Below are 27,999 nucleotides of genomic sequence, written 5' to 3'. Positions count from 1 at the left end.
ATGTGGTGCCAGGAGCAGGCTATGGTCTCCCGCATCAGGCAGCGTGTAGGGCATCCCCAGTGGATGAGGTCCTTCTGCAGCCTCCCGGTGACGCTAGCAGGAACGATCTGACACTAAGATGGCGGCGGTCGTGGAGAAAACGGCCCTAGGGCGATGCTGGTTCTGGCTGCTGGTGGGGCTGCAGGCGGTGAGAGGCCGTTCCGTTCTATTCGTGCTCGGGGCCTGAGTGTGCTTCCAGACAGAGTCAGGGTGTAACAGGGGGCTGGCGCGGAAGTGAGACGTGTCCCGTAGCGGAAGGCGGAGGCAGCAGGCCTTGCTCTGCCCATCCCATCCCTGAGGCGTTGTCTTGTGCTGCGTCTGTCTCCTGCCTCCGTGGCTGCTCCTTGTGTTCTGTTTGGCAGCGGTTGTGCTCTACTGCTGCTTCTTCTCTTTTGCTGTCACTGCTTAGCAGTCCTCCAGACGGCGAAAGACTCATTTTTAAGCCTGAACCGTCGCCTCGGCCCCGGTTTGCTCTGTTAGCTTGGGAAACGGCGAGAGGTGTCGGTGCTGCAGCGATTCGCAGCATAATTCAACAGGCTCCCTCTCTCGTTTTTTATGGGATGTGTATGTTGGTATGAATTCCATGAACTGGGTTTTCCTTAGCAGTAAAGAATAGTTTTGGAAAGTGAAAGTAGGTGGAGTGTGGTTTCTACCTGAAGGTTGTCCTGTGCAGGCTGTCCCTTGATGTTTCCCTGACAGATCAGCTCTGTTTTAGGGTACCCGATGCCCTTAAAGTTCTGACCCACCTCAGTTCCAGGGACATGAGGTTATACAAGACACCAGTGAACAAGAATTAAGGTGCCGCTTTGGCAGTGTTTGGCATCCTCATTAGATTTTTCTGTACTACTGCTGTGGTGTTAGATTCTTTGTGGCCAGTATCCCTCAGAAAGGCTAAATAACAGATTATTCCAGTAAGATAGGGTCCCAATTTTGTTTATAGAAAAAAAATTCTGTACTTACAGAATTATAGAAATTAAATTAGTAACGTCCTGTAGGAAGAAGAAAAAAATAGAATTTTCTTTATAATATACTTCTCTGCTCATGGTTTAACTGAGGTGCCTAATATGTTTTATTCCTAATCCATTATGTTTCCTATCTGTCGCATCACATGTTTTTTCTTTGGCAGTGTGTTGGCCACTTCAGGGAGGAAATGGGGCTTGTCTCTACCTTACTCAAATATGCTGTAAATATTAAATGATGGGTGAATGCGAAGAGAAGTCTGATTTGCTGAAGGACAAGCTTAGGTTTTTCTTCTGTTTTTTCTGTTTGGTCCAGCACAGTTCTTCTGTTGGTCTGATAACATCCAGTTCTGTTTGCTTGTATTGTCTTACTCTTTTCTGAGCACAGATTTGCCTGCTGATTGTTTTGTTACCAGTTTAGATGTGAGTTTTGTCTAAGGTCTTTCAACCAGACTGAGAAGCATCTCAGGGGAAACTGTCTCCTTTTCCCCCTTTCTTAATTTCCTCTCTCACACCTCCCAACTCCACCCAAGCATATAGCTGGAAGAAAAGGGTTTAAGCCAAATCCTTTTGTAGGGGAATGGGAAAACAAAACTCAAATATCGTTTAAGTGCTGGGATAGTTGGTAAAATGGTTGTTGCTGCTCAGAAAAGGAACCAGTGTTTTACATATAATTGAGTTACCTATTTTAATGTATTACTGGTAAATCAGAATTGCCGGGTTTTATCTACACTTCCATTTTTAGTACACAATTTTCCTGTAACGTTAATGCAAACATGAAATTAAAATTCTACTTGGATGCCTTGTTGAGCAGTTTGTTCCATTTCATGACTCCCTAGTTGTGCTTTTTCTGCTTATTTTCCAAGTGTGTTTTTGGTGATATGAAATTTGCTCTAATTGCTTTGAAAGTGCAGACTTTAGAGAGCTGTAGCCATGTGCATTTCAGCTGTTTAATTATATTTGGGTTTTTCTTAATTTGGAGCTAGCAGTAGGAAAACAATAGAGTTGTCAGAAGTGTATGTAAATGAATTCTGGCAGGTTTGATGCCTTGAAATATATGTATAATGAGTTTCTAGAATTCACTATTAGTTAAAGGCCATTCTTCAAAGTAAGTTGTTTTGTACTTATGAGCAGGCCGTTAGGTGTTGTAGAAGTCACAGAAGAACTTTGTTCATCCTAATTACCAAAGCATTTTAAACCTTCCTTTTCTAAACGACTAATTTAATACTAAAGTATAACATTGTATTGATTTTCAGATAAATGCCTATGGAGCACAGTTGTCATCAGAAGCTTGCAGAGAGCTGGGCTTCTCCAGTAATTTGCTCTGCAGTTCTTGCAACCTTCTTGGACAGTTCAATCTGAATCAGTTGGATCCGTTCTGCAGGCAGTGCTGCCAAGAAGAAGCTCAGTTGGAAACTAGAAAGGTAGGTTTTGGAACAAATCCTTTGTGGAATAATTTAACACAATTTGTTATGTCTGTGAAGCTTTTCATTTTAAAAATATATGACAGTCTGGATTATAATCTCAAGAGGAGTCCAGATTTGTAGACTTGCCATACTGCTCTAAAATAACATCACTGTATGAGTAGGAAAATTTTTGGTTCTGTGACAGCCCTTCTCTAGTGTGAAGTGGTTCATGGGAGCTATGTCCATCTTCTTTAGATTGAAAGATATATGGGATTTGAAGGGGGGGGAAGACCATAGACTGGTGTTCTTGATAACGGCTATTGCTTGGTCATTGACCCTAGTGTAATGGCCAGGATAATTCAGTTCAGTCCCAAGGAACAAAGCTGTATGTCAGCTTCTGAAGTGACACAAGCCTGACAGAAGCAGGAGTGCTCAACTCCATTCTGCAGTGGTGAGAACAGCTAGGCTCTAACAGCTAGAAATACTGGGAGTGATTTTGCTCCGAGCCCATGCTGTGTTTCAGTCAATCAGGCTAATGCAAAACCTTTCCTTTACCTGTAGTAAATAAATATCTATCCGCCTTAAGGTAGATCAAGAAAGAAGAATTTTTACAGAACTCTTGAAAAGAATACATGCTTTCAAATATGTTGTAATTTAAGATTATTCCAGAATACATTGAAGACCAGTCAAATATCAGGAAAACAGAGATCTCAGGAAGAAGAGATGCTGAAATTAAATAATTGACAACATGAAATGAATGAGGAAATCTAATAGGTTTCTCCCATCAATTAATTCAACATAATATTTGATAACGTCTGCCTACAATTTTGAACATAATCACTGATTAGTGTTAGATGAAATATATTAAATATCAAGAATTAAGTGTTTGAGGCTTGCAGAGAATTAATAATCAGTGCATTAATATTAAGAGACTCTTAAGGTAAGAGGCAAGACTGTAAACTGTGCTGTTTCATATATTGACAAAAGAATGCTTGCAGTAATATTTCAGTACAGTCTTTATGGGATTTGGTATCTATGACTTTTCCTTTGCTAGATATATGAATCTTGGAAAGAAAAGCTGGCCTCTGGAAAATGCTCCAGTATGTATGTACATATGTATATGTTTACATACATGCATAAGCTGAAAAGTTTCAGAATAAAATCTAATGAAATATAATAAAAGGCAATTAAAAACCAGGGAAGGGTCTCCGGCTGTGCTGTGGGTATGCACCACAGCTTGTGACAGTTCTGGTGGCAGCAGCAAGGCTTCTTGTCCTTGTGTGAGGAGTGGATGCTTTTATTTGTTCAGGTGATATTCTTACAGTTTTACCTCAGTGTGCATAAGATGTAGCACAAGACTTTGTGGAGCAGGATAATTTCTATTGTCATTTGTTGGGAAAATAAACTAGAGGAATTGTGTTGCATTTCTGGCACGTAACTTGAAGGGAAAAAGAAAATCTTTTTTATGTTATCAGTAATTCACTCAAGGGTATAACTTAGTTTGTATTGTAAACATTACATTCATGAAAGTTGGATCAAACAACAAATCTAACTTGAAAGATACTGATACTGATGATCCTCAATCAGAACAAGGTTTCATTGTGTGGGTAATCACACTTTTTGTGTAAGACTAATCAAATGCCATTTTGTGGCATATTTTTAATCTCGGAACTTTTCTGTTTTAGTCATGCTGAATGCAGTAGAACAAATAGTATGGGGCTGGATGGGGTCTCAAGGTTGATAAATCCCTTCACAATGAACCAGAATTTGTTGCATATTCATAGGAACTAAGAGACTTGTATAAGCTTTGGGATTTTTAGTCTCTCTGTGTTGGCCTACCCAGTTTCATTTTCTGCTTGTGCTTTTCAGTAAGTGTGAGCAATCTGCTGCTATAGCACAGTTCCATGTGCATCTTGATCATTACTTTATCTGCTCTTATTTCTGTGACATTTTTGAAGATATTTAATACAAATGATACTTGAGATTAGAAGCCAGCATGTTAAGTATCAGCTTGAGTTCTAGGAGTGATTGTGGTACTGTTTTCATGCATTTTCACATCTTGGCTTGAATGCCAGCTTTCCATACTGTGCGTGTGAGTAGAAATAGTGGACTGTTCTAACATGATGGTTATACGGTTGAGTGCTAAATTATAGCATCGTTTCTAGTTTTCTTTTGAATGCTGCTTCAGAAGGGATTTGCTGATCAGGATTGGGTTTGGTTATTTAAGCTTGTACTGAGTAACTGTCCTTGAAGTCTACCCAGTAGAAAACTGGTGTTGGGAGAAATGACCACAAATATTATCTTACCAGATTGTATTCAGAATCTTCACATCTGGGATTGACTTGTGTTTTAACATTGTGCTGGTTGTAGGTTGTCTGCAGTTGAGCTTAAGATTTTACTCCTGCATCAAAATTACAAATAGTACTACATATAGTAGGTTCTTGCTAAAGTAGTATTCTCATGCTATGCATGCAGAATAGAAAAACTGAATGCCGTCTTTTGCTATTTTTTTCCCTTTCCCTAGGGTTTTTTTTCAGGTTACCATAGCAATCATATTGCTAATGAAAATGGGATAGTTGGGAATGAATGGATGTTAAGTCTTAAAAGTTGGTTGTTAAGGATTGTTTTTTTTCCTACCTTCTTGCTTAAGGAATTTTTTTAGTCTTCCTTTTAAAACCTGCATTTAGTTGTAAGATGTCTGACTTGCTGATCATAAGCCTTAGATGTTGCTGAGATTCAGAGCAGTGGTGCTGTGGGTTTTGCTAATACTGTGACTACGTGCTGGAACATCCTCAAAGTACAGGGATCTTTTTTCTGTCTTTCTGAACCATGATTCCAGTGAACCTGGCTTGTTCCTTATGTGAGTAGGTATTTGTTCCTGTTATGTGACACAGAATGTTGGTAGTCTGTGCTACAGACAGACTTGCTAACTGTTAGAATTCCAGGACAGTTTTCAGGATTGTAAGTTAATTCTCACTGTACATGGAAAGTGTTAGAAATAGAAAAAGCAAGAGTTAGTTTATAGCATGACTTGCCATAAACTATGAGTTTGAAATGAGAATTTAAAATATCATTTCTACTTTTCACAGATGAACTGTGAAATATGCCCAGTCCTAAAAATACCCTGTGCCATAGCATCAGTGCAACCTCAAATGAGATGTTTACAGATTTCAGCTGTTTCACACCTTTGACAGATGTCTATTAATCCTCATCTTGTTACTGGTCCAGTGTTCTGTGAACTGATATTGTGGAAAATGGCTGTGAGGTGCTCTTGTTACCCAGGATTTGTCTTGCTCTAAACTTCTGCTGATGCCAGGCCAGTGGACATTTCAATTGCTTGAGAATTTTACTGTGAGTAAAATGGAAGAATAATTTTGGTTAGTTGCTCCACTTCTAGAGATTTTGTATTCACTTTCAGACTAATTTGGAAGCTGGCTTAAACAGTATTGCTTCAGACAGCTGCAAGTTTTAAGCCTCAGTCTGTCAGATGCAGAGTACTGCTGGTGTGTAAAATGTAGAAGGATGAAATGGAGGTGAAGCTAACTGTGCATGAAATTGTAGTAGCAGGAGAGATTGTCCATATTTTGCAGTAGCTGAAAATAGCTGCACTCCATCTGCAGCTTCACTTGTGCTGCATGATCATTTCAGACACTGCTATAAGCATATTCCATTAATTGTATATTGTAATCTTTGATTTTGTATTGTAATCTTAGATTTATCACAACAATATATGTGTGTCAAAATGCAAATTGATTTTAAGAATGAACTCTGTGGTGAAATTTGCAAGACATTAAATGGCACAGTTGCAGTGTGCAGGATTGCTACAACCCTTAAAGGTCATCAATATTTCTAAACGAAGCTGCAAAATACATTTTGCTCACTAAGATGTGTAAAACTTCAGCATTTTAAATTTCTATTGTCAAGTGTTTGTCATGTTCTAATGTTAGGATCTTTGGTGAACTAGATAATGGGACATTAGGTGTAAGCAAAAGATGGCCAGGAAATTTGAGACATAAAAATGGATAGTTTAGATGACACATTGTCATGGGTAACATCATATGTGTCTATCATACGCTATTTCTAAATGGCTTTGTTTTTTAGTAGAGTCATAAACTAACATGATGATACAGAAGTCTCTATGCGTACTTTTAAAGTTCCATAGAGATGAGCAGTAACTGCTGCGCTGTACAAATTTAGGCAAGAACATTTAAGGTCCTGAAATTTTTAGCAACTTGTGCACACACTCAGGGTTATCAAAATCAGGGAAGCTGTCAAAGCATGGTTTAATAATGTATTGGAATACCTGGACTCTGCACTGCTCAGATAATGAGAACTTTAGGATTATCTTTCAGCAAACTTGTACTAGATATGAGAATATAACTAGAATATTTCAGAAACCTGAAATGGATTCTTGTGCTGTGAGAGCCTTCCAACTTAATGTTCTTCCTGCAGCAGTAAATGTAAAAGCTTCCTTTCATTTCAATATGAAAGTAGTGTGAAATACTCACTTGAAGTAAATGCGGGCAGCTTCAACTTCGGCTATCACTGCTTTACATTCAGATCCCAATTCTACATCTTACCCAAACCTACAATGATTGTCAGTATTTGGCTGCTGTTTGAAAGTTAATGAAAGTCTATGGACATAACCCCATTAGCTGTAGACAAACCAAATGGATGAGATATAGAAAACAGTGGTATTTAGCGACCTTTAAGTATTATGCTTTCTCAACATTTTGAAAAATGCTGAAAACAGAGAACAAACTGTCGAGAAAATCCCAAGAATGCATCCTAAAACACTTCGGAAAATGGGGGGAAAAAGTCAAAGCACAGCAGAAGATCTTCACCTACAGTTTTACTATGGATTTCCACTGTTGGGTAAGCATGTCTTCATTAATAGACATGTGGCAGCTGGGCACTGGTTGCAGACTTATTCCCTAGTTGTTACATTGAAACTGGTAGCTATACTTAACCAGGTACTTTGCCTTATCTGCAGGAAGGTCAAACCCTGTTTTCACTGCATCAGCCTAATATCCTTTTCCTTGCAAGTTGTCAGTAGTTGAAATTGTGGGAAGTCACTTCAGGACATGAATGATGCAGCCTTTTTCTACACTGCAAAACCATAGACCTTCTAGTCTGTTGAAAATGAACCCTTTCTTCCACACCAGCTACCTGTGCCTGCGTAGTATCACACAATTTACCAGAGGGTTTCGTGGGTGAAACATACAGAGATGAGGGACTATACACAAAAGAAAAGAGAATTATGCCTACCTAGCCCATGTAAAGGTAGCTGCTAATGTTCAGCTTGGCCTATTCTGAGGATGACTCAAGTTCACTGAAAGATAAAAAATATGCCTATACAAATTCAGTTTTCTGTAGAGTACCTTATTTGTTACTCACAGCAAAACAGTCACTCAGGCCTTAAAACATTACAGGGTAGGAGGTGAGCATGTATGCAGAAACTGTTCCTCAGAATGAGTTTTGATCCTAATGGATAGGATTTATATTCTCTATGATGTAGTTTTACCATAACTTAAAAGCAGTAATTTGTGTGGAATTAGTGTTAGACCCCTCCTGGAAATGAACTGAATATTTAGTGTAGTATTACTAATAAACATGTCACTGCAATTATGCCTGTGTGCTATTTTCAGTAATAAAATATGGCAAGCTCTCTTAAAACCCTACAGAACTTTTCTGTGTCCTCTTAGGAACTGCAAGGAGGAATAAGGTGACATTCTTGTTCAGGCTTTTTAAAACTAAATAGTTTACAAAACTCACAACAGTTCCTGCAACCAGAATAACTTGAAATGCTTTTGATGCTTTAGGCTGCTCTTGTGTGACCCAGTTTCGTTTTATTTTTCAGTTCTGGGGGTTTTTTTATCTTTCCATTTCACTAATTAAAGTGCTACACTCAGAAATTCCTGTTGGCTGCTTGCTTGTTCTGCCAGAGGCTCTTCATATGAATAGCGCCAATGAAGCAGTCTCATATCTTGGTTTTTAATTTGATGGATAAAAATAGATGACTGCTTAGAATTCATTGACATCTCAGTGGTGTAACGTCAGTGTAAGTCATACCAAGACTTGAATAAATTAATTAGAATTATTGTAGCTATTTCTCAAAAAAACCCAAACCAAAACCATCTTTTCCTGCCCTTTGATGTGTTCTACAAAATCCTTTGCTCTGTAAAAATCAAATTGTGCTTTTGCCCAGCTGTACTCCTTATATCTAACGTGCTACATAAAGTGGTTCATGTTCGTTGTTTTTACCAAGTGTGACTTTTAAAAATAGCATAATTCAATGTCAGCGTATTTGAAGAATCAGAACTCTCTAAGGCTAATATGTTAAATGATCACACTTCAAGTTTGCTTTTAACTAAAAAGCATCTGATAAAGTTCACAGTGGAATAATGTTATGGGAACTGTTAAGTGTAAATATATAAATATTAAAATATATAAATTTTATATATATTTATATATAAAATAAATATATAAATATATTTATAATTAAATATATAAATATAAAAATGTGCCAAAGTGCATTTCCTTCTCAAGAACTTTACCAGGTATGCTCTTTCCCTTCCTTCTTACATGCTGTTATCGGCAATTAAATTGAGTGTTGACAAACAGTTGTCTTAGATAAGGAAGGTGCAGCTTGCTAGTAACTCCTTAAGGGAAAGATTTACCATCTCTTGTTTGGATCACATTCAGGAATGGTTCATCTCTGTCAGATAAACTTAAGATAAAATACATTATCTGCCTTATAGCAGGGCAAGCCTTACTTATGGAAGACCTCTTTCTAGTCTTATCTGTTAAAAAGAAAAGGCTAGGGAAATTATAAATGTGAATTTGCTAAATGTGAGTTAAAGGTGTTGATGTGCATCTGTGCTGGGGAGTGGAATATGTTTAGCTGTTCTAAGTCTGACCTCCTTCATCTGGATGAAACACTGACATTTCACTCTATGCTTGTTGAAACAACTTCCAAAAGTATGAAGTCTCCACATTACTTAAATATCCAAGGTCAAACAAATAGTTGATGACTTCTGTTCTTACAGTTTTTTTTGCAACTCTTCTGTTTTCTTCTTTAATAAAAGCACACACTCTTGAGAATAAGAAAGATATTCAGGGTTTCTACCTGTAGAGGTAAGTAGATGGTTAGATAGCAGTTAATGGGACAATATATTCCAAAATGGGAACTTACACTGTTTGTACTTTTAAGCTCACATAATTCTGTTCACTAAGTCCAAGTGAGAGCCTGTACGTAGGAGCCCTTTTTCTGCCACCCTTCTCTGTTCTGCTCTGTCCTCCGCTTTTGCTCAAATAAACTGGGCATTCACAGTACCTAATCCCTGCTGCAACTGCAGAGATTTGAAGTTGGTTGCTCAGCTTTTGTGTTTTCTCTCTTGCCCTTGTGCCAGGTCTCTTGCTCACATAAGCCTACACCAAATTATTTCAGAGAGCAAAGTTAACAAAAACCAGTTTGCCAGGAGAGGAAGTTGTTGGATTTAAAGAGCAAAGATTTTTATATAATACTGCAAGGAGGAGATAAAAAATAAAACACTTAGATGGATGACACATTTTCTGTATGCTGAAGATTGTACATAACCTAGTTGTGCGCTACTGTGACATACAGAATAAAGAAGTTGAATCTCCTGCTCAAAGCAGAGCTCAAAGATCTGAGGGTCTCCAAGGATACAGATTCCACAACCTTTCTTAGTAAATTATTTCAGTTTTCAAACACCCTCGTTGTGATTTTCCTTCCCCCTTCTATTCAGTTGGAATTTTCTTCCCTGCAGACAAATGAGAGCTCTGATTTTGCTTCAGCTTTGTTCACAGGAATTTGCCTGTAATACATAGCACTAACCACGGGAATAGCAGTAATTCACATAACTGTTTTTTGGCTGTTTGACTCTCTGTTTCCAAACTCTTATTTAGAGTTAGGCATCTCCCTTCACAGGATAATGAGCTGTGAATAGGAATAGGTTCTTTGTTGCTAAATTTACTGATGACATCAGTTATGAATGGTATGTGTGTGTGTAGCAATGATTTACTGGCTTTCCACATGACAGAGCGGTAATTCATAATGTTCCTGGCAGTGTGGCTTTCTGACTGCTCTGTGTTAACCCACAGATTCTTGCTCATTTTGTGTTTCCAGGGAAGGGGAAGACCGGAGTGATTCTGAAGACTTGTAACTGTCCATACAAACACCCTGCATTCTCTCCTTGCATTTATCTCTGCGTGTATTCCTTTATTGTAACTAATCCAGCTTTCTATTAAAAGTAACAAATTGATAGTCACAGGAGTTTAGGAAAGAGCAGAAAAGATTTGCACCAGAATTTCTCAGAAGAACAAATACCAGTTATTAACTTGCTTTGATTTGTGGTTGGGTTTTGATTTGTGGAACACATTAAATATGAGATTGCATGGCTTTAAAGCAAGGGATCAGGCACCCTATTTGAAAACAATATCAGTTTGCACATACCAAGATACTTTGACTGAGAAGAATAATATCATCTGTATTTTTCCTGACTTTCCTTTGAAGTAAAACAACAGCATGAGTTGATAGGGGATGAGGAGGTCTCTTTGGGAGATCTGCTTATATAGGAATATGAAATCAAAATTGTAATGAATTTCACAAAACCAAATATCATTTGCACTGGGAAGAGATTAGTTGTTGGTAAATATTTAGTGGAAGATTGTCCTGTACTGAGACGAGTCAATTTCAGTTTTATCAACAGTCATAAATTGCTTTGTACTGCATGTTCTCAGAGCCTAACTTTAGTTTTTAAACAGTTTGATATTAGGAGAGGAAAATATGCAGTATCGGAGAGAATCCAGATACCACAAGATAGCTATTTACCATTGCATGGTTGTACCTTAACAGCCTCTTCCCTTGCATGTTTTAAGACATGATGGTGCTAGAATTTCATTCAGCTAATTGCAAGCAGGGGTACAAATCCAGTTAGAATGACACTTTGTAACCTGTGCAGGGTCTGGCTTAGTATTTAAAGAAATCAGTATGCAAAGTATAGGTGCTATAGATGTAAAATTAGGTATAATTAATTGTATTTTACAAAACCTTTTTTGGTCACCTTGACCTAACATCATTTTATTATGATCAAGGAACAATCTCTGCTCAGGACCATTTTTTTTTAATTTTTTTTTCTGTTCAGTTTGATCTGAATTCCTGTTCAGTTGTAAATACTAACAGTTACATAGCAGGAATGTAATCTTCCTTCTGGAGTTTTCACCATGAGTAATTGTGATAACAATACTGTATCTATTTAGAAATGAACTTTGTCTTGCATAAATTACTTCCATTCCCTTCCCAATAACAAGTTAAATACTTTCTTTCACTTAAGTTCAGGTTCATTGTTTTTAATTGCTGGAACAATTATTTTTACAATACACATCTTTATCTAACCCTGCTCTTAGGTTAATGGTGGTTAATTCTGTTATCATTGCCACTTCATCACTAAAGCACCCATGACAGTATGGTTCTCCTCCTCTCAGTTGTGAAGAGCCATCTTCATTACATCAGTGTGAACTCCTACAAGATGTCCAGGTGCTTATAGTAAGCTTTGGATTGAACTTTAACTTGAGTTGAGGAATTTTGGTCACCACAGCCTTAGAAAACATACCATTAGAATGTTATAAACAAAGCTAACTTATTTTTATAGCTGCAGACATGAATCAGCCTGCCCATCATAACAGCACTTGTTTGCCACATTAAAGTGGACACTAGTAATAGTTTAGAGTCTTTATTTCATTACTTGTAGTACTAAACTCGCTTCCACCAGCACTACAACAAGTGAAGCATTATCTTAAAATGAACTTCAGAGTTAAGCATTCTGTAATGAACTGACCAGACATGTCTGTGTGCCTCCACACTGAGCGATACATGTCATCCTTAGGAATACTTGAAACACAGTAACTGCCTTCACAAGGAACTTCCGAGGACATCTGCTCCGGACATGATGAGATGGTAGTAGCACTAGATATTAACAAGTCTGCTTTTGTTGTGGGCTAACCGATGCAAATAAACCTGTGTTTCTTGCAAAAGACACCTTTGTTTAGAGTTATAAATGAAGCCAATTGATTTTTCAGGGTTTTTTTTTTTGGGGGGGGGGGGTGGGGTTGGGCTGTTTTTCCTTGTCTGGCCATCTAGAGAGCAGCTGTTTGTGCCAGCATGAATCTGAACTTCTTTGTACCAGCACAGTTGGGCTTCAGTTATGGTAGAGGCATAAGCTCAAAATATAGACATCAAGAAATTAGCTGTTTTCTTTGATAAACTTCTATCAGATACTGGCTGGGAGTTACAAACTGGACGTAGTTTGTAATTACAAGATGTCTTGGCATGTTTTAGATTACCAGAGTGATCTTGTTCCATGGAAATGCTTGTTAGAAAGGAAGAAATAAGCTATAAAGAATTATTTGCAGTAATAAGGATTGAAACAAATGCTCATTTTACCCCGTCCTAGATTGGGGTATACTTAGTTCTTTAGTTGTTTAATTCTTTATACTAACTGGATGGAAAAATGCAGGTAACTGTCAGTATCAGAGAACCAGTATAAATGTTCAGTGTGTGAGTGAGTGTGTGAGCTATTATCTAAATCTATCCTGGATTGCTGATAGAAACGTTGATAATTGTTTGTTAAAGAATACTGAATAGATATAAGGTAATTGAAATTTGTAATCTCCCTATTCCACATTTCCCCTATCTCTGTCATTTTTCTCATGTTTTAATTCCAGTGGAACTTTACTTGTTCAAGCAAGTATCTGAGCTACTTATTAGTGCCTTTTTTAATTAAAATCATTCTTTGGATGGTGCAAAAAAGGTTTAAAAGAAATGCTGTATTCTTGATCTTTTGCGTGTTGTTTCATCATAGCAGTCCTGGGGTTGAACAGTCCAATCTAGTTTTTAACTTAAATCTACTATTTAGCTGAAAATGTAAATGCAGTGAAGCAAATTGCTGAGGTGCTGTTCTGGACAGGCAATGCAATGAAACGTTTTTTGTCCTGTTTCCTGTGGAAGCAATGATTTCTGATGACTTCATGTCAGGAAATAAGTTATTTTTCAAATAACTGCAAATTGTTGGGGATTTTTTAATGTTCTGATTCATATGTTCTTATGTTCTGATTCATAGTATTTAGGCAAATACTGAGTTGTACCAGTATTCAAAAGACTCATGTTCTGAAGTGAAGGGATATTCTTGGCTGTCCATAATGCCCACAAAGAGTTAATTTGTCTTTGAGATTGCAGTGGTATTGTCTGTGGTTTGCTTTCATGACTCGTCTCTCGTGTTTCAGGAGGGTTAGTACGGATTAAATTTCACAGTGAAAGCTTTTTTTTTCATTACATGTATTCACAGTTCATATTTTAAGTGAAATGTGAATTTACTTCATTGCAGTCAGGTTGTATTTTTTCTATGTCCCAGCTTGTACGTTTGTTACACAAACACTGATAATGAAAGCAGAGGTCTTCAATGCTTACAGAAGGTAATGAATTGAATTGCAAATTTTTACCTGAAGCTTCTTCTGTCAGCTACACTACAAATGGTGCGTTTTCAGGGTTAGAAGGCCGTGACTTGGTAGCAAGTATTGACAACTAGGTGTAAGATTACGATGCCTAACTTCACAGTATCTTGCACAGCTGACAGAAGTGACTGACATCCATGTACAAGCATCAAAGTTAGCCCAGGTAAGGCCTAGTAATGTGATGTCTTTCTGCAATCACAGTTAACTACTAATAGTAAGTCCAAATGAGAAGCCTTGAAGTCACTGCCTTATCTTTATTATAAACAGTATTTCACTGTCCAAGGCTGGTTTAAAACAGACTGAAGTTTCACTTAATGAGATTTTCTTAGCATCTTTGGGGAGGAAAAAATAAAAGTTTTCCTATTACTAGTCCATAATTCCCATTGTAACAGCTCTGATTGCATTATTTTTTAATGAAGGTTTGCTTCCAGCAACTGCATATCTCAAATGATGTTTTTTTTCCTGGTTTTACATACTTAACATGGCAAAAGAAAACTGTCATGTATTTTGAATGAACAGTCGCTAGTTGCGTAAGTCAGAGACAATTCAATTTAGGATCCTACTTGTTATCATCTACACAATAGTGTATTGTCTCCTCAAAGAAAAACAATTCAATAGATAAAACACATCACAAGTAATTTAGATTATTTTTTTCTGTCCTTAACAGCTTCTTGGTTTTTATTACAGCTTTATGCAGGAGCTGTCCTAGAGGTATGTGGATGAAAACTGGGAAGGTTCCCCCAAGTCCAGGGTAAGTAAAGCCACTAATGTTCTTTCACATGTGAAATACTGTCACAGCTGAATGACAAAATGTGCTTTTAAGTACTACTACAAGTAGTCATAAATTTCATATATCAGGAAAGTTGCATTGACCTGAGACTCATGGAACTGGTCTCAAATAATTGATAGATGAAATCATATTGTGCACTATGGAATTACTTTCTTTTCACAGTTCCTGCAGTATAATTGTTTTGTCAGTGGATAATGACAGTCAATTAAAGTGAATGGAAGACAGTAGTGAAAGGAAAATCAGAACCATCAGTGAGTGGTGGGAGGAAGCTGCAGGGGAAAAAAACATCTGTGAGAAGTTTAAAATGCAATTTTCTTATAAATGGAGGAAGAGCTTAGATGATAGCAGTACTTTGGCTTCTTTAATGAAGATCCTAATGCTGTACCTTGACCATAGAGAAGAAAAACTAACTTAACTTTTGACATAAAATTGCACAAACAGCATTGTCTCCAGTATTAATACCTCCCTGCTTGAAGGCTGACTGACAAACAAGTAAAAGAAGGACTTTAGGGCAGATTACAACTCAGGGAAATTCACAAATCACAGAATGGTCTGGGTTGGAAAGGACCTTAAGGTCATCTAGTTCCAACCCCCCTGCCACTAGGCCCTCTCCTGCCACCTCTACCCACACACAGTTTAGTTAATTGACTGCAAGGCCATGGCAAAGCTATTTTCTCTTTCCCAGTTCAGGGGTGTGAGGAGATTAGCTTTGCTAGCACAGGAGTCCACGTGATAATCAGTAATGCCTCAGTAAAACTATTGTTTTATTTAAGTTCATTTTGGGTGCAAAATGGTCAAGTTTGTGGTATGGTCAATCCTTTGTGTCTTTTTTATGTGCAAATTGTGACATTCTGCACAAATTTATTTTTCTAGTTTTTTGGTTTTTTTTTTTTACTTTCCAGCTGTTTGTGTCTAATAATTCAGGGCCAAATTAAACAAATTATTTTTTTTGAGATACGCAAAGTAATACTGTTTGCTTTCTGTTCATTGAAAGTAACTCAGAACAGCTATGTATAGATAATCTTAGGTGTACTTTACTCTTCGTTTTCTGTATTACTATTACATCACTGCAGTTACTTTACATAAATTTAGTCTTTCTTATTTGGGAGTTTTAAAGATCAGTTGTTTATGCTGCATTGAGTTGCTCAAAGTACCGTGCTACTACTTCATCAGATGTCTTTTGAAAGCTTGTAATAACCTACATGCTTCCTATTGCCAATTCCATGTGTGAAACACTTCAATGCATCACAAAAAGACTCTCAGTGTAGATCTCTCAATACAGATCACCCTTTATACTAGTTTTGAAACATTCCTCCTTACTCCTGACTTACTCCTTTCTGCTGCTGCTCTTGCCACACTAACAATTCTTTGGCCTGATCACATAATGGGTGATTTTAGTGTAATGCTGAGGGACAGTCATCTTCATCAGACAAGTACCATGCTGCTTTTCAATGCATAATCAGCATTTTAAATGAGACTCACCTATAATATGCAGCTGTGTATCTGTTCACAGCATCAAGAGGTTCGAAGAAGCTAAAGGGTTGTTTACTCAAAAAAATAGCATGAACTGGAGAAGGATATGTCCAGTGTAAAAAGGATGAATCCCCATGGACATACACAGACCTCGTAAGTGCTACAGCAGTGGAATAAATCTAAACTAAAAGCACAGATTTTTAAACACCAGAAAGAACAGAAGTTTGATTAAGTGGACTTTTCCATTACTGGCAGATGCTTAGTCACATTAGATTCTTATTAGAAGACATGCTGTAGCTGAAAAATTGTGCAGTAAAGATCTATTGTGGACCTTGTGCTGAAGATCTGACTAGTTCAGACTTGTGCTTTTCTGCCATTAAAATCTGAAGCTGATAAAATAGAGACAGGGTTTTGTTAATCTCCTCCAGACCTTTCTAATTTGGGGCATTATAATCATTCCGATGCATGTAGAGACAGACAAGCTTAACACTTGTCTGTGTGCATAGTTGTTTGAAAACTAATGTGAGATTTTACTGCTATTGTATATCGGCTCTCAAGTATTAAGAGTTTAATTTTTTCTCAGCTTAGATTTGTGTATTTTCAGTTACAGATCAAGCAGGAGATCTTTGCTTCTAAAACAGGAATCTAAATAATGTAAATATTCCTGAATGTAGATATCCTTGGTAGGCTGGATCATGCCCTTAATCTATAACAGTAGATAGTCAGCTCTGTTTACGAAGAAGTTAGGCCTAGCATATAGATCTGCAGCTCTGCATGGAGAGATGTGGTATCATCTCCATTTGGGGTCAGGAAGTTTTCTTTCTGGTGTATCCTACTGTGCCTCAGAGAGAATAGTGCAGCGTGTGCACGTGCACAGGCTTGCTCTGTGTCTGGGCCAAAGTGATGCTTACATTCCCTAGTCATCTGCACTAAGGACTCCAGGCTTTAATTACAACAAACTTGTTTTCACAGACTTTCCCAAAACAGAGATGTCATATATATCAAATCAAAGGGACATTATAAGAATAGCCGTGAGTTTCTCCATTCTGCTGTGTTCAAGGGCAGAGGATGCTCTTGGATCTTCAAAAGCACTGTTTGTGGTACTACTTTTCTTTGCAAAACAGTTTTGGTGCGGGTCAGGCTTTTAAAATACCCACGTACACTCTGACCTTTTAGTTGCAGTTGATTGCATGGCAATCAAGTGTACTCTGTACGCTCTCCTCAGGATGGCCTTCAAACAGAAGGCATATGCTTTGGTATTGCACATGCTATGTAAGAGCACAGGGTGAAGTGATTTCCTTAACATCATGTGAAAGGACAGTCACAGAGCTGGCAGTAGAACAGCTCTGACTTCTAGTCTGGCGTTTAATTCTCTGGAACATAGTGGCATGGCACCAAGTGAGCTTTGACTTCATCTTACAGGAGTCAAAGTGGAGAATGCCTTCGCCGCTCACCCATGAGCTAGAAAAAGCCTATGAGTAACCCAGGAGTTAGAGAAATGCTTGTTTCTCTGCTCTGTGTAATTTCTACAGGTGCTACAGGGAGAGGAAAACAAAGAGCTCAGATTTTAGCATAAAACATCAAACTATTCAATAATGGGTACAGAAGGGAAACTGTTGGGTCGGTGCTGAAGGTGAAGCATGTGCACCCCATCACATGATAAGCAACCAGCCACATGTCCCAAAATGCACACTGTAGCTACATCTGACTTCCTAACCCCATTGGTTTCATTCAGCTTAGGATGTGATTTTGTGCAAAGGAAAAATAACCCGTAGTGTTTGATGGGCTAATCTGTACTTTTAAAGCATGTCTGCATGTTAGTTTCTCACTTCAGCTGTCAAAGGTTAGGATATACAAATGAAGTTATTTGTATAGAGAGAGTTTCTCTTTGTTGCATTGCAAATTCAAGTGACTAATGTAGAAAGTGGCTATGACCAGCATTAGAAATAAATATGCCATTAACAGAGATGGAATGCTGTCTAAAACTCCAGTGAAAATGTTGTTAAATGCTTCAGCTTGTGGAAGATTTGGATGTCTGACATTGATATAAGTGTGTAATAGTTACTTTTAAAGTGACAAAAAGCAATACTGCTGCCTTCCACCTCATTCTGTTCCCATTTCATGTGAGCTTGTCCAACACTGAAGCCAGAGAACAGCCACACACATCCACATGAGCCTTCATCTGTCACTCAAGTAACAAATCCTCACACCACTTACAAGCTGTAACTCGAGGTAACCCCCAAAGACTATTCTTTAATACAATTACATTCCACAGTTCAGATTTGCCTCTGAAACTTTATCCATTTCACTATGCTCTCTTGCCATTTAACTTCTGCAATTCAAGTTATCCACTGTACTGACTACTTCTTACAACCTCCTTTTCATACAGAGCCCTAGAGGCCGAGTGCAGCTTTAGGCTGAAATTGAAAAGGAAAATGTGAAAAAATTCCCCATGAAACAGTTCAAGGTGCTGTGGACTTTAAAATGAATAAGGAATATCTGCCATTTTTGTGCACTTTTCCACTGTTGGTGACAGCCGAGACAACTAACAGGTCACGAGGACAAGGGAAACACTGAAAATTATGTCTCTGAGTCTGAATTGAACTGCATGATGTGAGCAAGAACTGGTTATTTAGTGCTATTTGAAATTGTTATCCAAACACAGCTTACAGGATGACATTAATATACAGATCTGTAGAAGGAATGGAAACAAGCCTTATTTTCTTCAGGAGTCAGGTATATCTGGCAGCTTACGGGTTGTTGGTATATTCTGACTGGTTTATACTGTGTAGTGGTTGATGCAGCCAGCAGAGGATACGATTTTGATCTGTCCTGGGACCACAGTGGGAGGGAGGAGAAAATAAATGCCACTCAGTATATACATAGTGAGAAAGTGTTAGGTAACTCTACAGTGATATAGGTACAAAGGTGCCAGGAGACAGCCTGACCATCACTGAGGGACTACATGTTGTGAGACAGTATGAAACGTTAGTTCTGAGTTACACTCATCTCCATGCACCAGCTGGATACACTGCAGTTTGTGAAAGTCATCATCTAACCTTGAAAAAGCAGCTTTAACATGCAGGTGGCACCTCTGGAAGAGTCAGTCTGTACTGACAAGGATGTCATATCCCCCATCCTTGGGGGATAGGAACATCCTGAATCTATTTAATGTCAGTACAGATACTAAATGCAGCTTTTAGCATAACCTGAATGTAAAAAAGGAGGAATGAAGGCTATAATTTTCTACATAAATTATAAATACTTGTGGAATTCAGACATTCATCAGGCTAAAATGTCTGGAAGTAGGGGATTATGCTTACACTTTGTCCTGGAATAATTCGTACCATCTAAGTTAACATTAAAACAAGGCCTGGGTTGTGCTGTGAAGGATTATTCAGCAGCAGCTCACCTCAGACCTGAACTCTCCATGTAGCTACATGACAGAGTCCATCTTAAAGCTGATTGCCTTTGGGAGAGGCAAGAGGAGATACCAGCTTCTTGTTTTCTTGCTGTTTTCAACATGTAACCTCAGAGATCTCTGCAAGATAAGACTTGTTTGCAAGAAAGACACATCTACCCCTGGTTCCCTCTGTGCTCCTTTCACCTGCAGTGCTGCAGCCTGTGTGAGCATGCTGATGGGATGTGTGTCATATTCAGCCTCCCTCACAAAGCTTCTCTTCAGCCTGATTTTGGTCACTCTAACAAACACTCTTCCTCACATTTGCATATCACAGCAGCATACAGGTCAGTCTGCTGCAGCCTGGCAGTGGTATCTGCAGGTAAGTTGATTTACAGTTGCACTAGCAGATACAAAGCTTGTTTGGAATACTAGCAAAACCAGGGCATGCCTTAGGTGTGATAGGTTGAATATTATTTTGTGAAGATTTTAAGAATTTTAACACTAAAGTATCTTCTAAAAAATCATTCCAAAATAAATGATTCAGGGAATACTGCCTTGAATGTAATTGTACTTTATGCAAGTGGAGAAGAGCTTGATCATCTTTCTTTTCTTCCAACCATAGCTTTTGTCAGGAGTGATAAGCCAAAACTCTTCAGGGGACTGCAAATCAAGGTGAGTAGTAACCCAGCTTTTTCATTTGGGTTGTTAGGAAGAATTAAGTTTGATGGAGACAGTCCTGCTGTGGATTGTTCCTTATTTGCTGATCAAGCAGTCCCTTAGCACAGGACATACATGGGCATTGCCAGTATAAATCTTTACAAGTTCCTGCTGCTGATACTAACCAGTTTATTGTTCAGTAACTGCTTGGTACCAATCTGTGTTGTTGTTTGTTTCTTTTTAATCCAAGGGAAAAAAAAAATGGTACCCATTGGCAAAAGAAAGTGAGGAGCACCTGCGTTCTGTCCTTACTCTCTGGATATTTTGGATTTATTCAAGCTTATTCTGCCAAAGCTTCCTTTCTTCCCATTCTGTTCTCCCCTCATTTTCTGGTGAAGCTGGAGCTGCCATTTCCATACATTGAGTGATTCTTAGATTTCTCTCCTCCCTCTCAGAATTTCCTTGCTGTGTTCTTATGATGCTATTTTTTCTTTATAGTCTTCAAACATCCAGCTTTATAGAAATGCATATGCTGAATGGCGTTTATTATAACCTGCATCTATGAAAAAGCCGCATAAAATGCACTACCTTAAGCTAAAACAATCCTTTGGTTTCAAGATCTGGTGTAAAACTTCACCTTCCTCTTAAAATCCTGTGTGAACTTCCTGCATACTTCACAGACACACAGCTTGATTCTCACCTCTTGGGCTCCCATCTCCATTCACCAGTTGGCACCATCTGGAGCCACTTCATAGCTGTGCATGGCTGCAATAAGTGATTTGTCTTCAGAGCAGCAGATTCCATCTCAAACAGATTTTCTCTGTCTCATGCATTCATGTCTCTGTGTCCTCCAGTTTTTTTCCTTCTGCATGTCTGACTGTTTCACTTTTATTTTAAGCTTTGTAGCTGTATTGAACACCAAAGCAGTCTCAAGTGCAGTTGATGTAGAGCACTGCCAGAAAAAAAATGAGTGCAAATGGATCTGTATTTATTGTACAATACTCCTGGAAAATGGATTAGAGATGCCACCAGCTTGGTCAAGTAAAATCAACTAGGTTCTAGGTTAGCTGAGCAGGGTAAGGTACAATAATCCTGGGGAAAGCTTTCCATAAACTTAAATGGTTAGAGCCTTCAGATACTGTGAAGTTTTGATTTGCATCACATAGTTTGTGACTTAGTGAGTCTTCGGAAGCATTAAAGTATTATGTTCCCAGCAAAGCCTCATAGGCACAGATACAACGCAGCAGGAAAGAATGGGATTGCATTAGAAATTGATAGAAGTAACTTGGAGCTGTGAAAGTGACTAGAAATTTCTAAAAAGCTAAGAAGGCCACTGATCATGGGAGAAAAATAATCCAGGTGCTTCATTCAGAAATCCAGCTTCAGTAACTTAAACCAGCTGAAGCAGAAAATGGTCTTTCAAAGCTAGGCTTATGGCATTGCCCCCCTGCATGTGCATTAGCTTGTGCAGTGGGCCAAGGACAAGAAGCAGATGTTACTCAAACATACACACACACCCTTGACACCCTCTCACCCCTTTGACTTACTCCTCCACATTCCTCTCTCTGACATTAAATGCAAGTGAAAAGTCTAAACTGAAGCTGGTTTCTGCCTGTTTTACATAAGGCAAATAACTCTGTTCTGGATCTCAGACACATACTGCCCTTTATGTGTTTTAATTGCTTGTGAAGTGAGGCCTCTTTGTCTCTTACGGTTCCTTCTTTTCTCCCACCCTCATAGAATCATAGAATAGTTAGGGTTGGAAAGGACCTCAAGATCATCTAGTTCCAACCCCCCTGCCATGGGCAGGGGCACCTCACACTAAACCATATCACCCAAGGCTTCATCCAACCTGGTCTTGAACACCGCCAGGGATGGAGCATTCACAGCCTCCCTGGGCAACCCATTCCAGTACCTCACCACCCTCACAGGAAAGAATTTCTTCCTTATATCCAGTCTAAACCCCTGCTGTTTAAGTTTCAACCCGTTACCCCTTGTCCTATCACTACAGTCCCTAATGAATAGTCCCTCCCCAGCATCCCTGTAGGCCCCCTTCAGATCCTGGAAGGCTGCTATGAGGTCTCCATGCAGCCTTCTCTTCTCCAGGCTGAACGGCCCCAACTTTCTCAGCCTCTCTTCATACGGGAGGTGCTCCAGTCTGCTGATCATCCTCGTGGCCCTCCTCTGGACTTGTTCTAACAGTTCCATGTCCTTTTTATGTTGAGGACACCAGAACTGAACACAATACTCCAAGTGACGTCTCACGAGAGCAGAGTAGAGGGGCAGGATCACCTCCTTTGACCTGCTGGTCACGCTCCTATTGATGCAGCCCAGGATACGGTTGGCTTTCTGGGCTGTGAGTGCACACTGCTGGCCCATGTTCATTTTCTCATCGATCAACACCCCCAAGTCCTTCTCCGCAGCGCTGCACTGAATTTCCTTTTTGTCCAACCTCTAGCTGTGCCTGGGATTGCTCTGACCCAGGTGTAGGACCTTGCACTTGGCATGGTTAAACTTCATGAGGCTGGCATCAGCCCACCTCACAAGTGTGTCAAGGTCCCTCTGAATGGCATTCCATCCCTCTAGTGTATCAACAGAACCACACAGCTTGGTGTCATCGGCAAACTTGCTGAGGGCACACTCAATTCCATTGTCCATGTCAGCAACAAAGATATTAAACAAGACCGGTCCCAACACAGATTCCTGAGGGACACCACTCGTTACTGGTCTCCAGCCGGATATTGAACCGTTGACCACAACTCTTTGAGTGCGCCCATCCAGCCAGTTCTTTATCCACTGAGTGGTCCACCTATCAAATTGATGACACTCCAATTTAGAGACAAGGATGTCATGTGGGACAGTGTCGAACACTTTGCACAAGTCCAGGTAGATGACATCAACTGCTCCACCCCTGTCCATCACTGTTGTAGCCCCGTCATAGAAGGACACCAAATTGGTCAGGCAGGATTTCCCCCTAGTGAAGCCATGCTGGCTGTCACCAAGCACATTTCTCTTTTTCATGGGCCCCAGCATGCCTTCCAGGAGAATCTGCTCCCAGGTTTTGCCAGGCACAGAGGTGAGACTGACTGGTCTGTAATTCCCCGGGTCATCCATTTTCCCCTTCTTGAAAATGGGGGTTATATTTCCCTTTTTCCAGTCATCAGGAACTTCACTTGACTGCCATGATTTTTCAAATATGATGGCCAGTGGCTTTGCAACTTCATTTGTTAGCTCCTTCAGGACCCGCGGATGGATTTCATCAGGTCCCATGGACTTGTGTACATTCAGGTTCTTAAGATGGTCTCGATCAAACCAGATCCTCTCGTACAGTGGGCCCAAGGTCTAGATTTTCACAGTCCCTGCATCCACCTTCCAAGACTTGGGTGCTGCAGTCAGAGCCTTTGCCAGTGAAGACCGAGGCAAAGAAGCCATTCAGAACCTCAGCCTTCTCCAAGTCCTGTGTAGCCAGTTATCCTGAAAGCTTCCAGAGGGGGCCTACATTGTCCTTAGTCTGTTTTTTAGCCGCTACATACCTATAAAATCCCTTCCTATTATCTTTTACATCCCTTGCCACGTTTAGCTCCAATTGGGCCTTAGCTTTCCTAACTTGGTCCCTAACTACCCTGACAACATCCCTGTATTCATCCCAGGCCACCTGTCCTTGTTTCCACCTTTTATAAGCCTCTTTTTTCTTGTGAATTTTTCTCAGCAGCTCCTTATCCATCCAAGGGGGTCTCCTGGCCCTCCTGCTGCACTTCCTTCTGGTCGGGATGCAACACTCCTGAGCTTGTAGCAGGTGATCCTTAAATATTAACCAAGAGTCTTGGGCCCCCCTGCCCTCTAGGGCTATATCACATGGAACCTTGCTAAGCAGGTTCCTGACGAGCCCAAAGTCTGATCTCTTGAAGTCCAGGGCAGTGAGCTTACTGCACACTCTTCTCACTGTCCTGAGGACCTCGAATTCGACCATCTGGTGATCACTGCATCCAAGACTTCCCTGGAGAGTCACATTTCCAACGAGCCCTTCCCTGTTGGTGAGCACGAGGTCAAGCAGGGCACCTCTCCTCGTCGGCTCCTCTATTGCTTGCAGAAGGAAGTTGTCTTTCACACAAGTGAGAAACCTCCTGGATTGTTTGTGCTGGGCTGTACCGTCACCCCAACAGATGTCAGGGTGGTTGAAGTCCCCCATGAGAACAAGGGCCTGTGAGTGTGAGGCTTTTCCTATTTGTCTGTAGAGTTCTTCATCCACAGGTTCCTCTTGATCAGGTGGTCTGTAACATATCCCCACAGTAATGTGTCCCATCACCGATTTCCCCTTAACCCTGACCCACAAACTTTCTGTTAGCTGATCACCTGTCCCCAGACAGAGTTCCATACCATCTAGCCTATCTCTAACATAAAGGGCAACTCCCCTTCCCCTCCTACCGGGCCTGTCTTTTCTAAAAAGCCTATAACCTTCCATTCCAACACTCCAGTCAAAGGAGCCATCCCACCATGTTTCAGTGATGCCTATTATATCATAGCCCCGTAGATGTGCCCACATCTCTAATTCCTCTTGTTTATTCCCCATACTACGGGCATTTGTATAGAGGCATCTGATCCGAGCTCCAAATGAAGCTGGCTCAGTGGCTGGAGCGGCTAGAATATTACTACATTGCTCAGAGTATTTATTGTAGGTGCTGGCAACTGACTGGGTGTGTTGGGATGGAATGATGTTCCCCTCCCCCAACACAACTAGTTTAAAGCATCCTTGACAAGTCTGGCAAGCCTCCCAGCAAAGCCACTCTTCCCTTTCTTTATCAGAGCAGTTCCACCAGCCCCCAGTAGGCCTGGCCTACAAATGTGGGCCCCATGTCCAAGACACCCAAACCCTTGATTATGACACCACCCTTTTAACCATTTATTAACCTGTCCAATCCTCCTTGCCTTTGGAAGGTCCTCCCCTGTGTCTTGGAGAATTGTCGAAAAGACTATCTGAGCTCCAGAACCCCTGACCACCTCTCCCAGAGCTCTGTAGTCCTTCTTTATACTCCTCAGGCTACTACTGTCTATATCCCTAGCACCCACATGTATCACTAGAAGTGGGTAATAGTCCGTGGGACTTACTAGAGCAGGCAGCCTCTCTGCAACATCCCTGATCCGTGCCCCAGGTAGGCAACACACCTCCCTTGCGACTGGGTCAGGCCAACAGATGAGCGCTTCTGTCCCTTTTAAGGCAGAGTCCCCTACAGCAGTTCCTGGTGGCACCAGTAGAGATCTTCTGTACCAGTGCACCAGCCGACTGTTTCTGATGCAAGTGCATTTCCTCATCAGCCCCCTGCAGGACAGCAAAGCGGTTCTGGGTGGGTACAGCAGATTTAGGAGGAAGCCCCTTGCTTTTAATTGCTCTCTTCCTCCTTTTGTTGTTTTTTTTTGTTACTAATTCCCAGCTTCCCTGATCAACAGCCTCCTTCTTTCCTCCATGAGTTAGAGGGGAAGCTTGAGGCCCCTGTGCTGTTTGGGCCTGGAGCAAGCAGTCCTGCTTCCTCTCAGCTTCCCTGACATCTTGCAGCTTACTGACAGCATCCCGTAGCTCAGCCACCCGCTGGAGGAGGACCTCCATCAGGGAGCAGCGAGCGCAGCCCTGCCCATTCTGCACCTTTCCCTCACCAGACCAGTGCAGGCACTCTCTACACTCCAAGCTCTGCACTGCAACCTCCCCACTTACCACTCTGTCTGGGTGCCTACACTGGCCGCCGTCAGGGCAGCCAAGGCAGAGCTCCCAGACTGGACCCTGATCATACGGCGAGTGCTCACCATCCCGCTCACCTGCCCGCACAAACTGCCTCGACCCGCTCTGTTTGCCCGCTCTGTTGGCCGCGCTCCTGCTCGCCGCGCTCCCTGGGTAGATTTGTAACCACTCACAGTTGGTGCCCCTCCTCCTGTCTCCGCCCCTGGTGAGTCACCTCCTCGCGGGAGCTGAGCTCTTTGCAAGTCCTGTCGAGGACTTGAGGCTCCCTCCTCAGTGGCTCTTGTCGCTCTGTGGTGAGGCTTCTAGACGCTGATCTCCCCCGGCTCTGCTCCGGTGCCACAGGCATCCTTTCTTAAGCCACCCCCCTCAGCCACCCTCATTCCTTGGGATTAGGCAAAAAAGCCATAGCTGGAAACCCTGGCCAGCTGCTGCCAGTGGAGTGTACAGCCTTCAGCATCTTTCCATCTTTAAAGCCTCTATCTCATGTCTCCCCTTTTACTGGTTCTTCCTTTGCATATGCACATGCACACCAGTTCTAGCTTTGAACATCTGCCTTCTCCTTTGAATCTGCACAGTAGGTGAAAAAATAATGGAGGAGAAAAGGAGAAAACAAACTAAAAGACTCATCTCCTAAGCTTAATTTCTGAATCTGATTCTTACAGATCTGTTTTCCTCAAGAAAAGTAGAATCCATTGTTGTTAAACCCTAGGAAGGAAATGCATAAAATCAGAACAAAAGAGGGGGCACTGGAATACTTGTATTTTTTGTCAGGAGCAACCAAGCTTGTCTGTTCGGGTTTATTGAAGAATTCTATGCTTTGAAAAGCCAAAGCTGAGGTTGATTGCTTAGCACAAAGTGTATTGCCAAAGTTTACCCAGAATACTCTGATGTAATTTAGTGCTCTGTTCTTAAGTGTTCATGATGTCACTCTTTGGACTTGTTACTGTTCTTGCTTTGAGCTATTTTTACTTAATTTAAATCAGTCTGGGGGGGAGTGTTAATCCAGCCTAAGGTAACTGACTCTTATTTTTTCCCTTGGAGTATGTGCGTGGTTCTGACCCTGTACTGAAGCTGCTCGATGACAGTGGGAACATTGCAGAAGAACTGAGCATCCTCAAGTGGAATACGGATAGCGTGGAAGAATTCCTAAGTGAAAAATTAGAGCGTCTATAAATCACTGCTTTCAGTCCCCTTCCCTTTTCCTGCTTTGTCATGGTAATCATCTCAGATTAAATGTGCTACCACTGAAAACACATTCCAGCTTTATATTCACTTTAAAATATCTGTTGAGCTGTGCTAAACATCTTGTAATTAAGAGGGGAGGCTTCAGCACCCATCTGACAAGTTGACAAACATAATAGCTTGTCCTCATGTATTTCAGCTCTTAATGCATTTATCACAAGCAAAATGTTTTGTTTCAAAGTTAATTATGCAATTATCAGTTTGTTATAATTGGACCTGTTCTTCCAAATGCTTTTAAAACTGAATACCTTCAAGAAACTGAAATGATTACCATGCTTTTTGTCTGCTGCTGTTTGTAAGAAAGTCAGAACCAAATGCCATGTACTATCTTCCAAAGAAACTTAACTGCTAATCCCCTCTTCTTTGAACTGTCCTTTCTCTAGAAGCACTGTTTACAGCAAGTATCTAATTCAGAGGGTCTGTAGCTTATGGAGGAACTCATGCTCTAGTACTGTGAAACACTTAGTAAGTACACTTTAGTGAAGACTACATAGAAAACCTCTGAGGTGTATGGAAGTCCGATGTCAGGTGTGCTTTACATGAAGTGTTTTGCTTCAGAAAACATGAGGTGCAAGTCTTAAGTACCTTTTCTTCTAACTTCTGCAAGTTATTGGAAGTCTGTTTATCAAATGAATTTATAAACTGTCCTTTTAAAATTTAGATGAACATGGAATATAAACAGTTCTATACAGCAATGAGTCAAATCCATTATGACTTGTCTGGTTTTTATCTGCGTAGAATGAATAAATATGATAAGCAAGAATGCA

General features: G+C 40.4%; 1 protein-coding gene across 1 annotated transcript; it reads left to right on the top strand.

The window, feature by feature from the left end:
* The first annotated feature begins 46 nt into the window (after positions 1 to 46).
* On the top strand, positions 47 to 27,999 carry SELENOF (selenoprotein F). The gene is made up of 5 exons (XM_005146532.3): positions 47 to 187; positions 2,255 to 2,422; positions 14,624 to 14,687; positions 20,225 to 20,274; positions 27,032 to 27,999. Exons 1-5 carry the CDS (start codon positions 119 to 121, stop codon positions 27,161 to 27,163), a joined length of 483 nt encoding a protein of 160 aa, XP_005146589.2. The 5' UTR covers positions 47 to 118; the 3' UTR covers positions 27,164 to 27,999.

This window comes from Melopsittacus undulatus, chromosome 6 (assembly GCF_012275295.1).
Source record: "Melopsittacus undulatus isolate bMelUnd1 chromosome 6, bMelUnd1.mat.Z, whole genome shotgun sequence".
NCBI classification, from domain to species: domain Eukaryota; kingdom Metazoa; phylum Chordata; class Aves; order Psittaciformes; family Psittaculidae; genus Melopsittacus; species Melopsittacus undulatus.
Note: the sequence above shows the minus strand (reverse complement) of the source record. Positions and strands in the feature narration are given on the sequence as shown.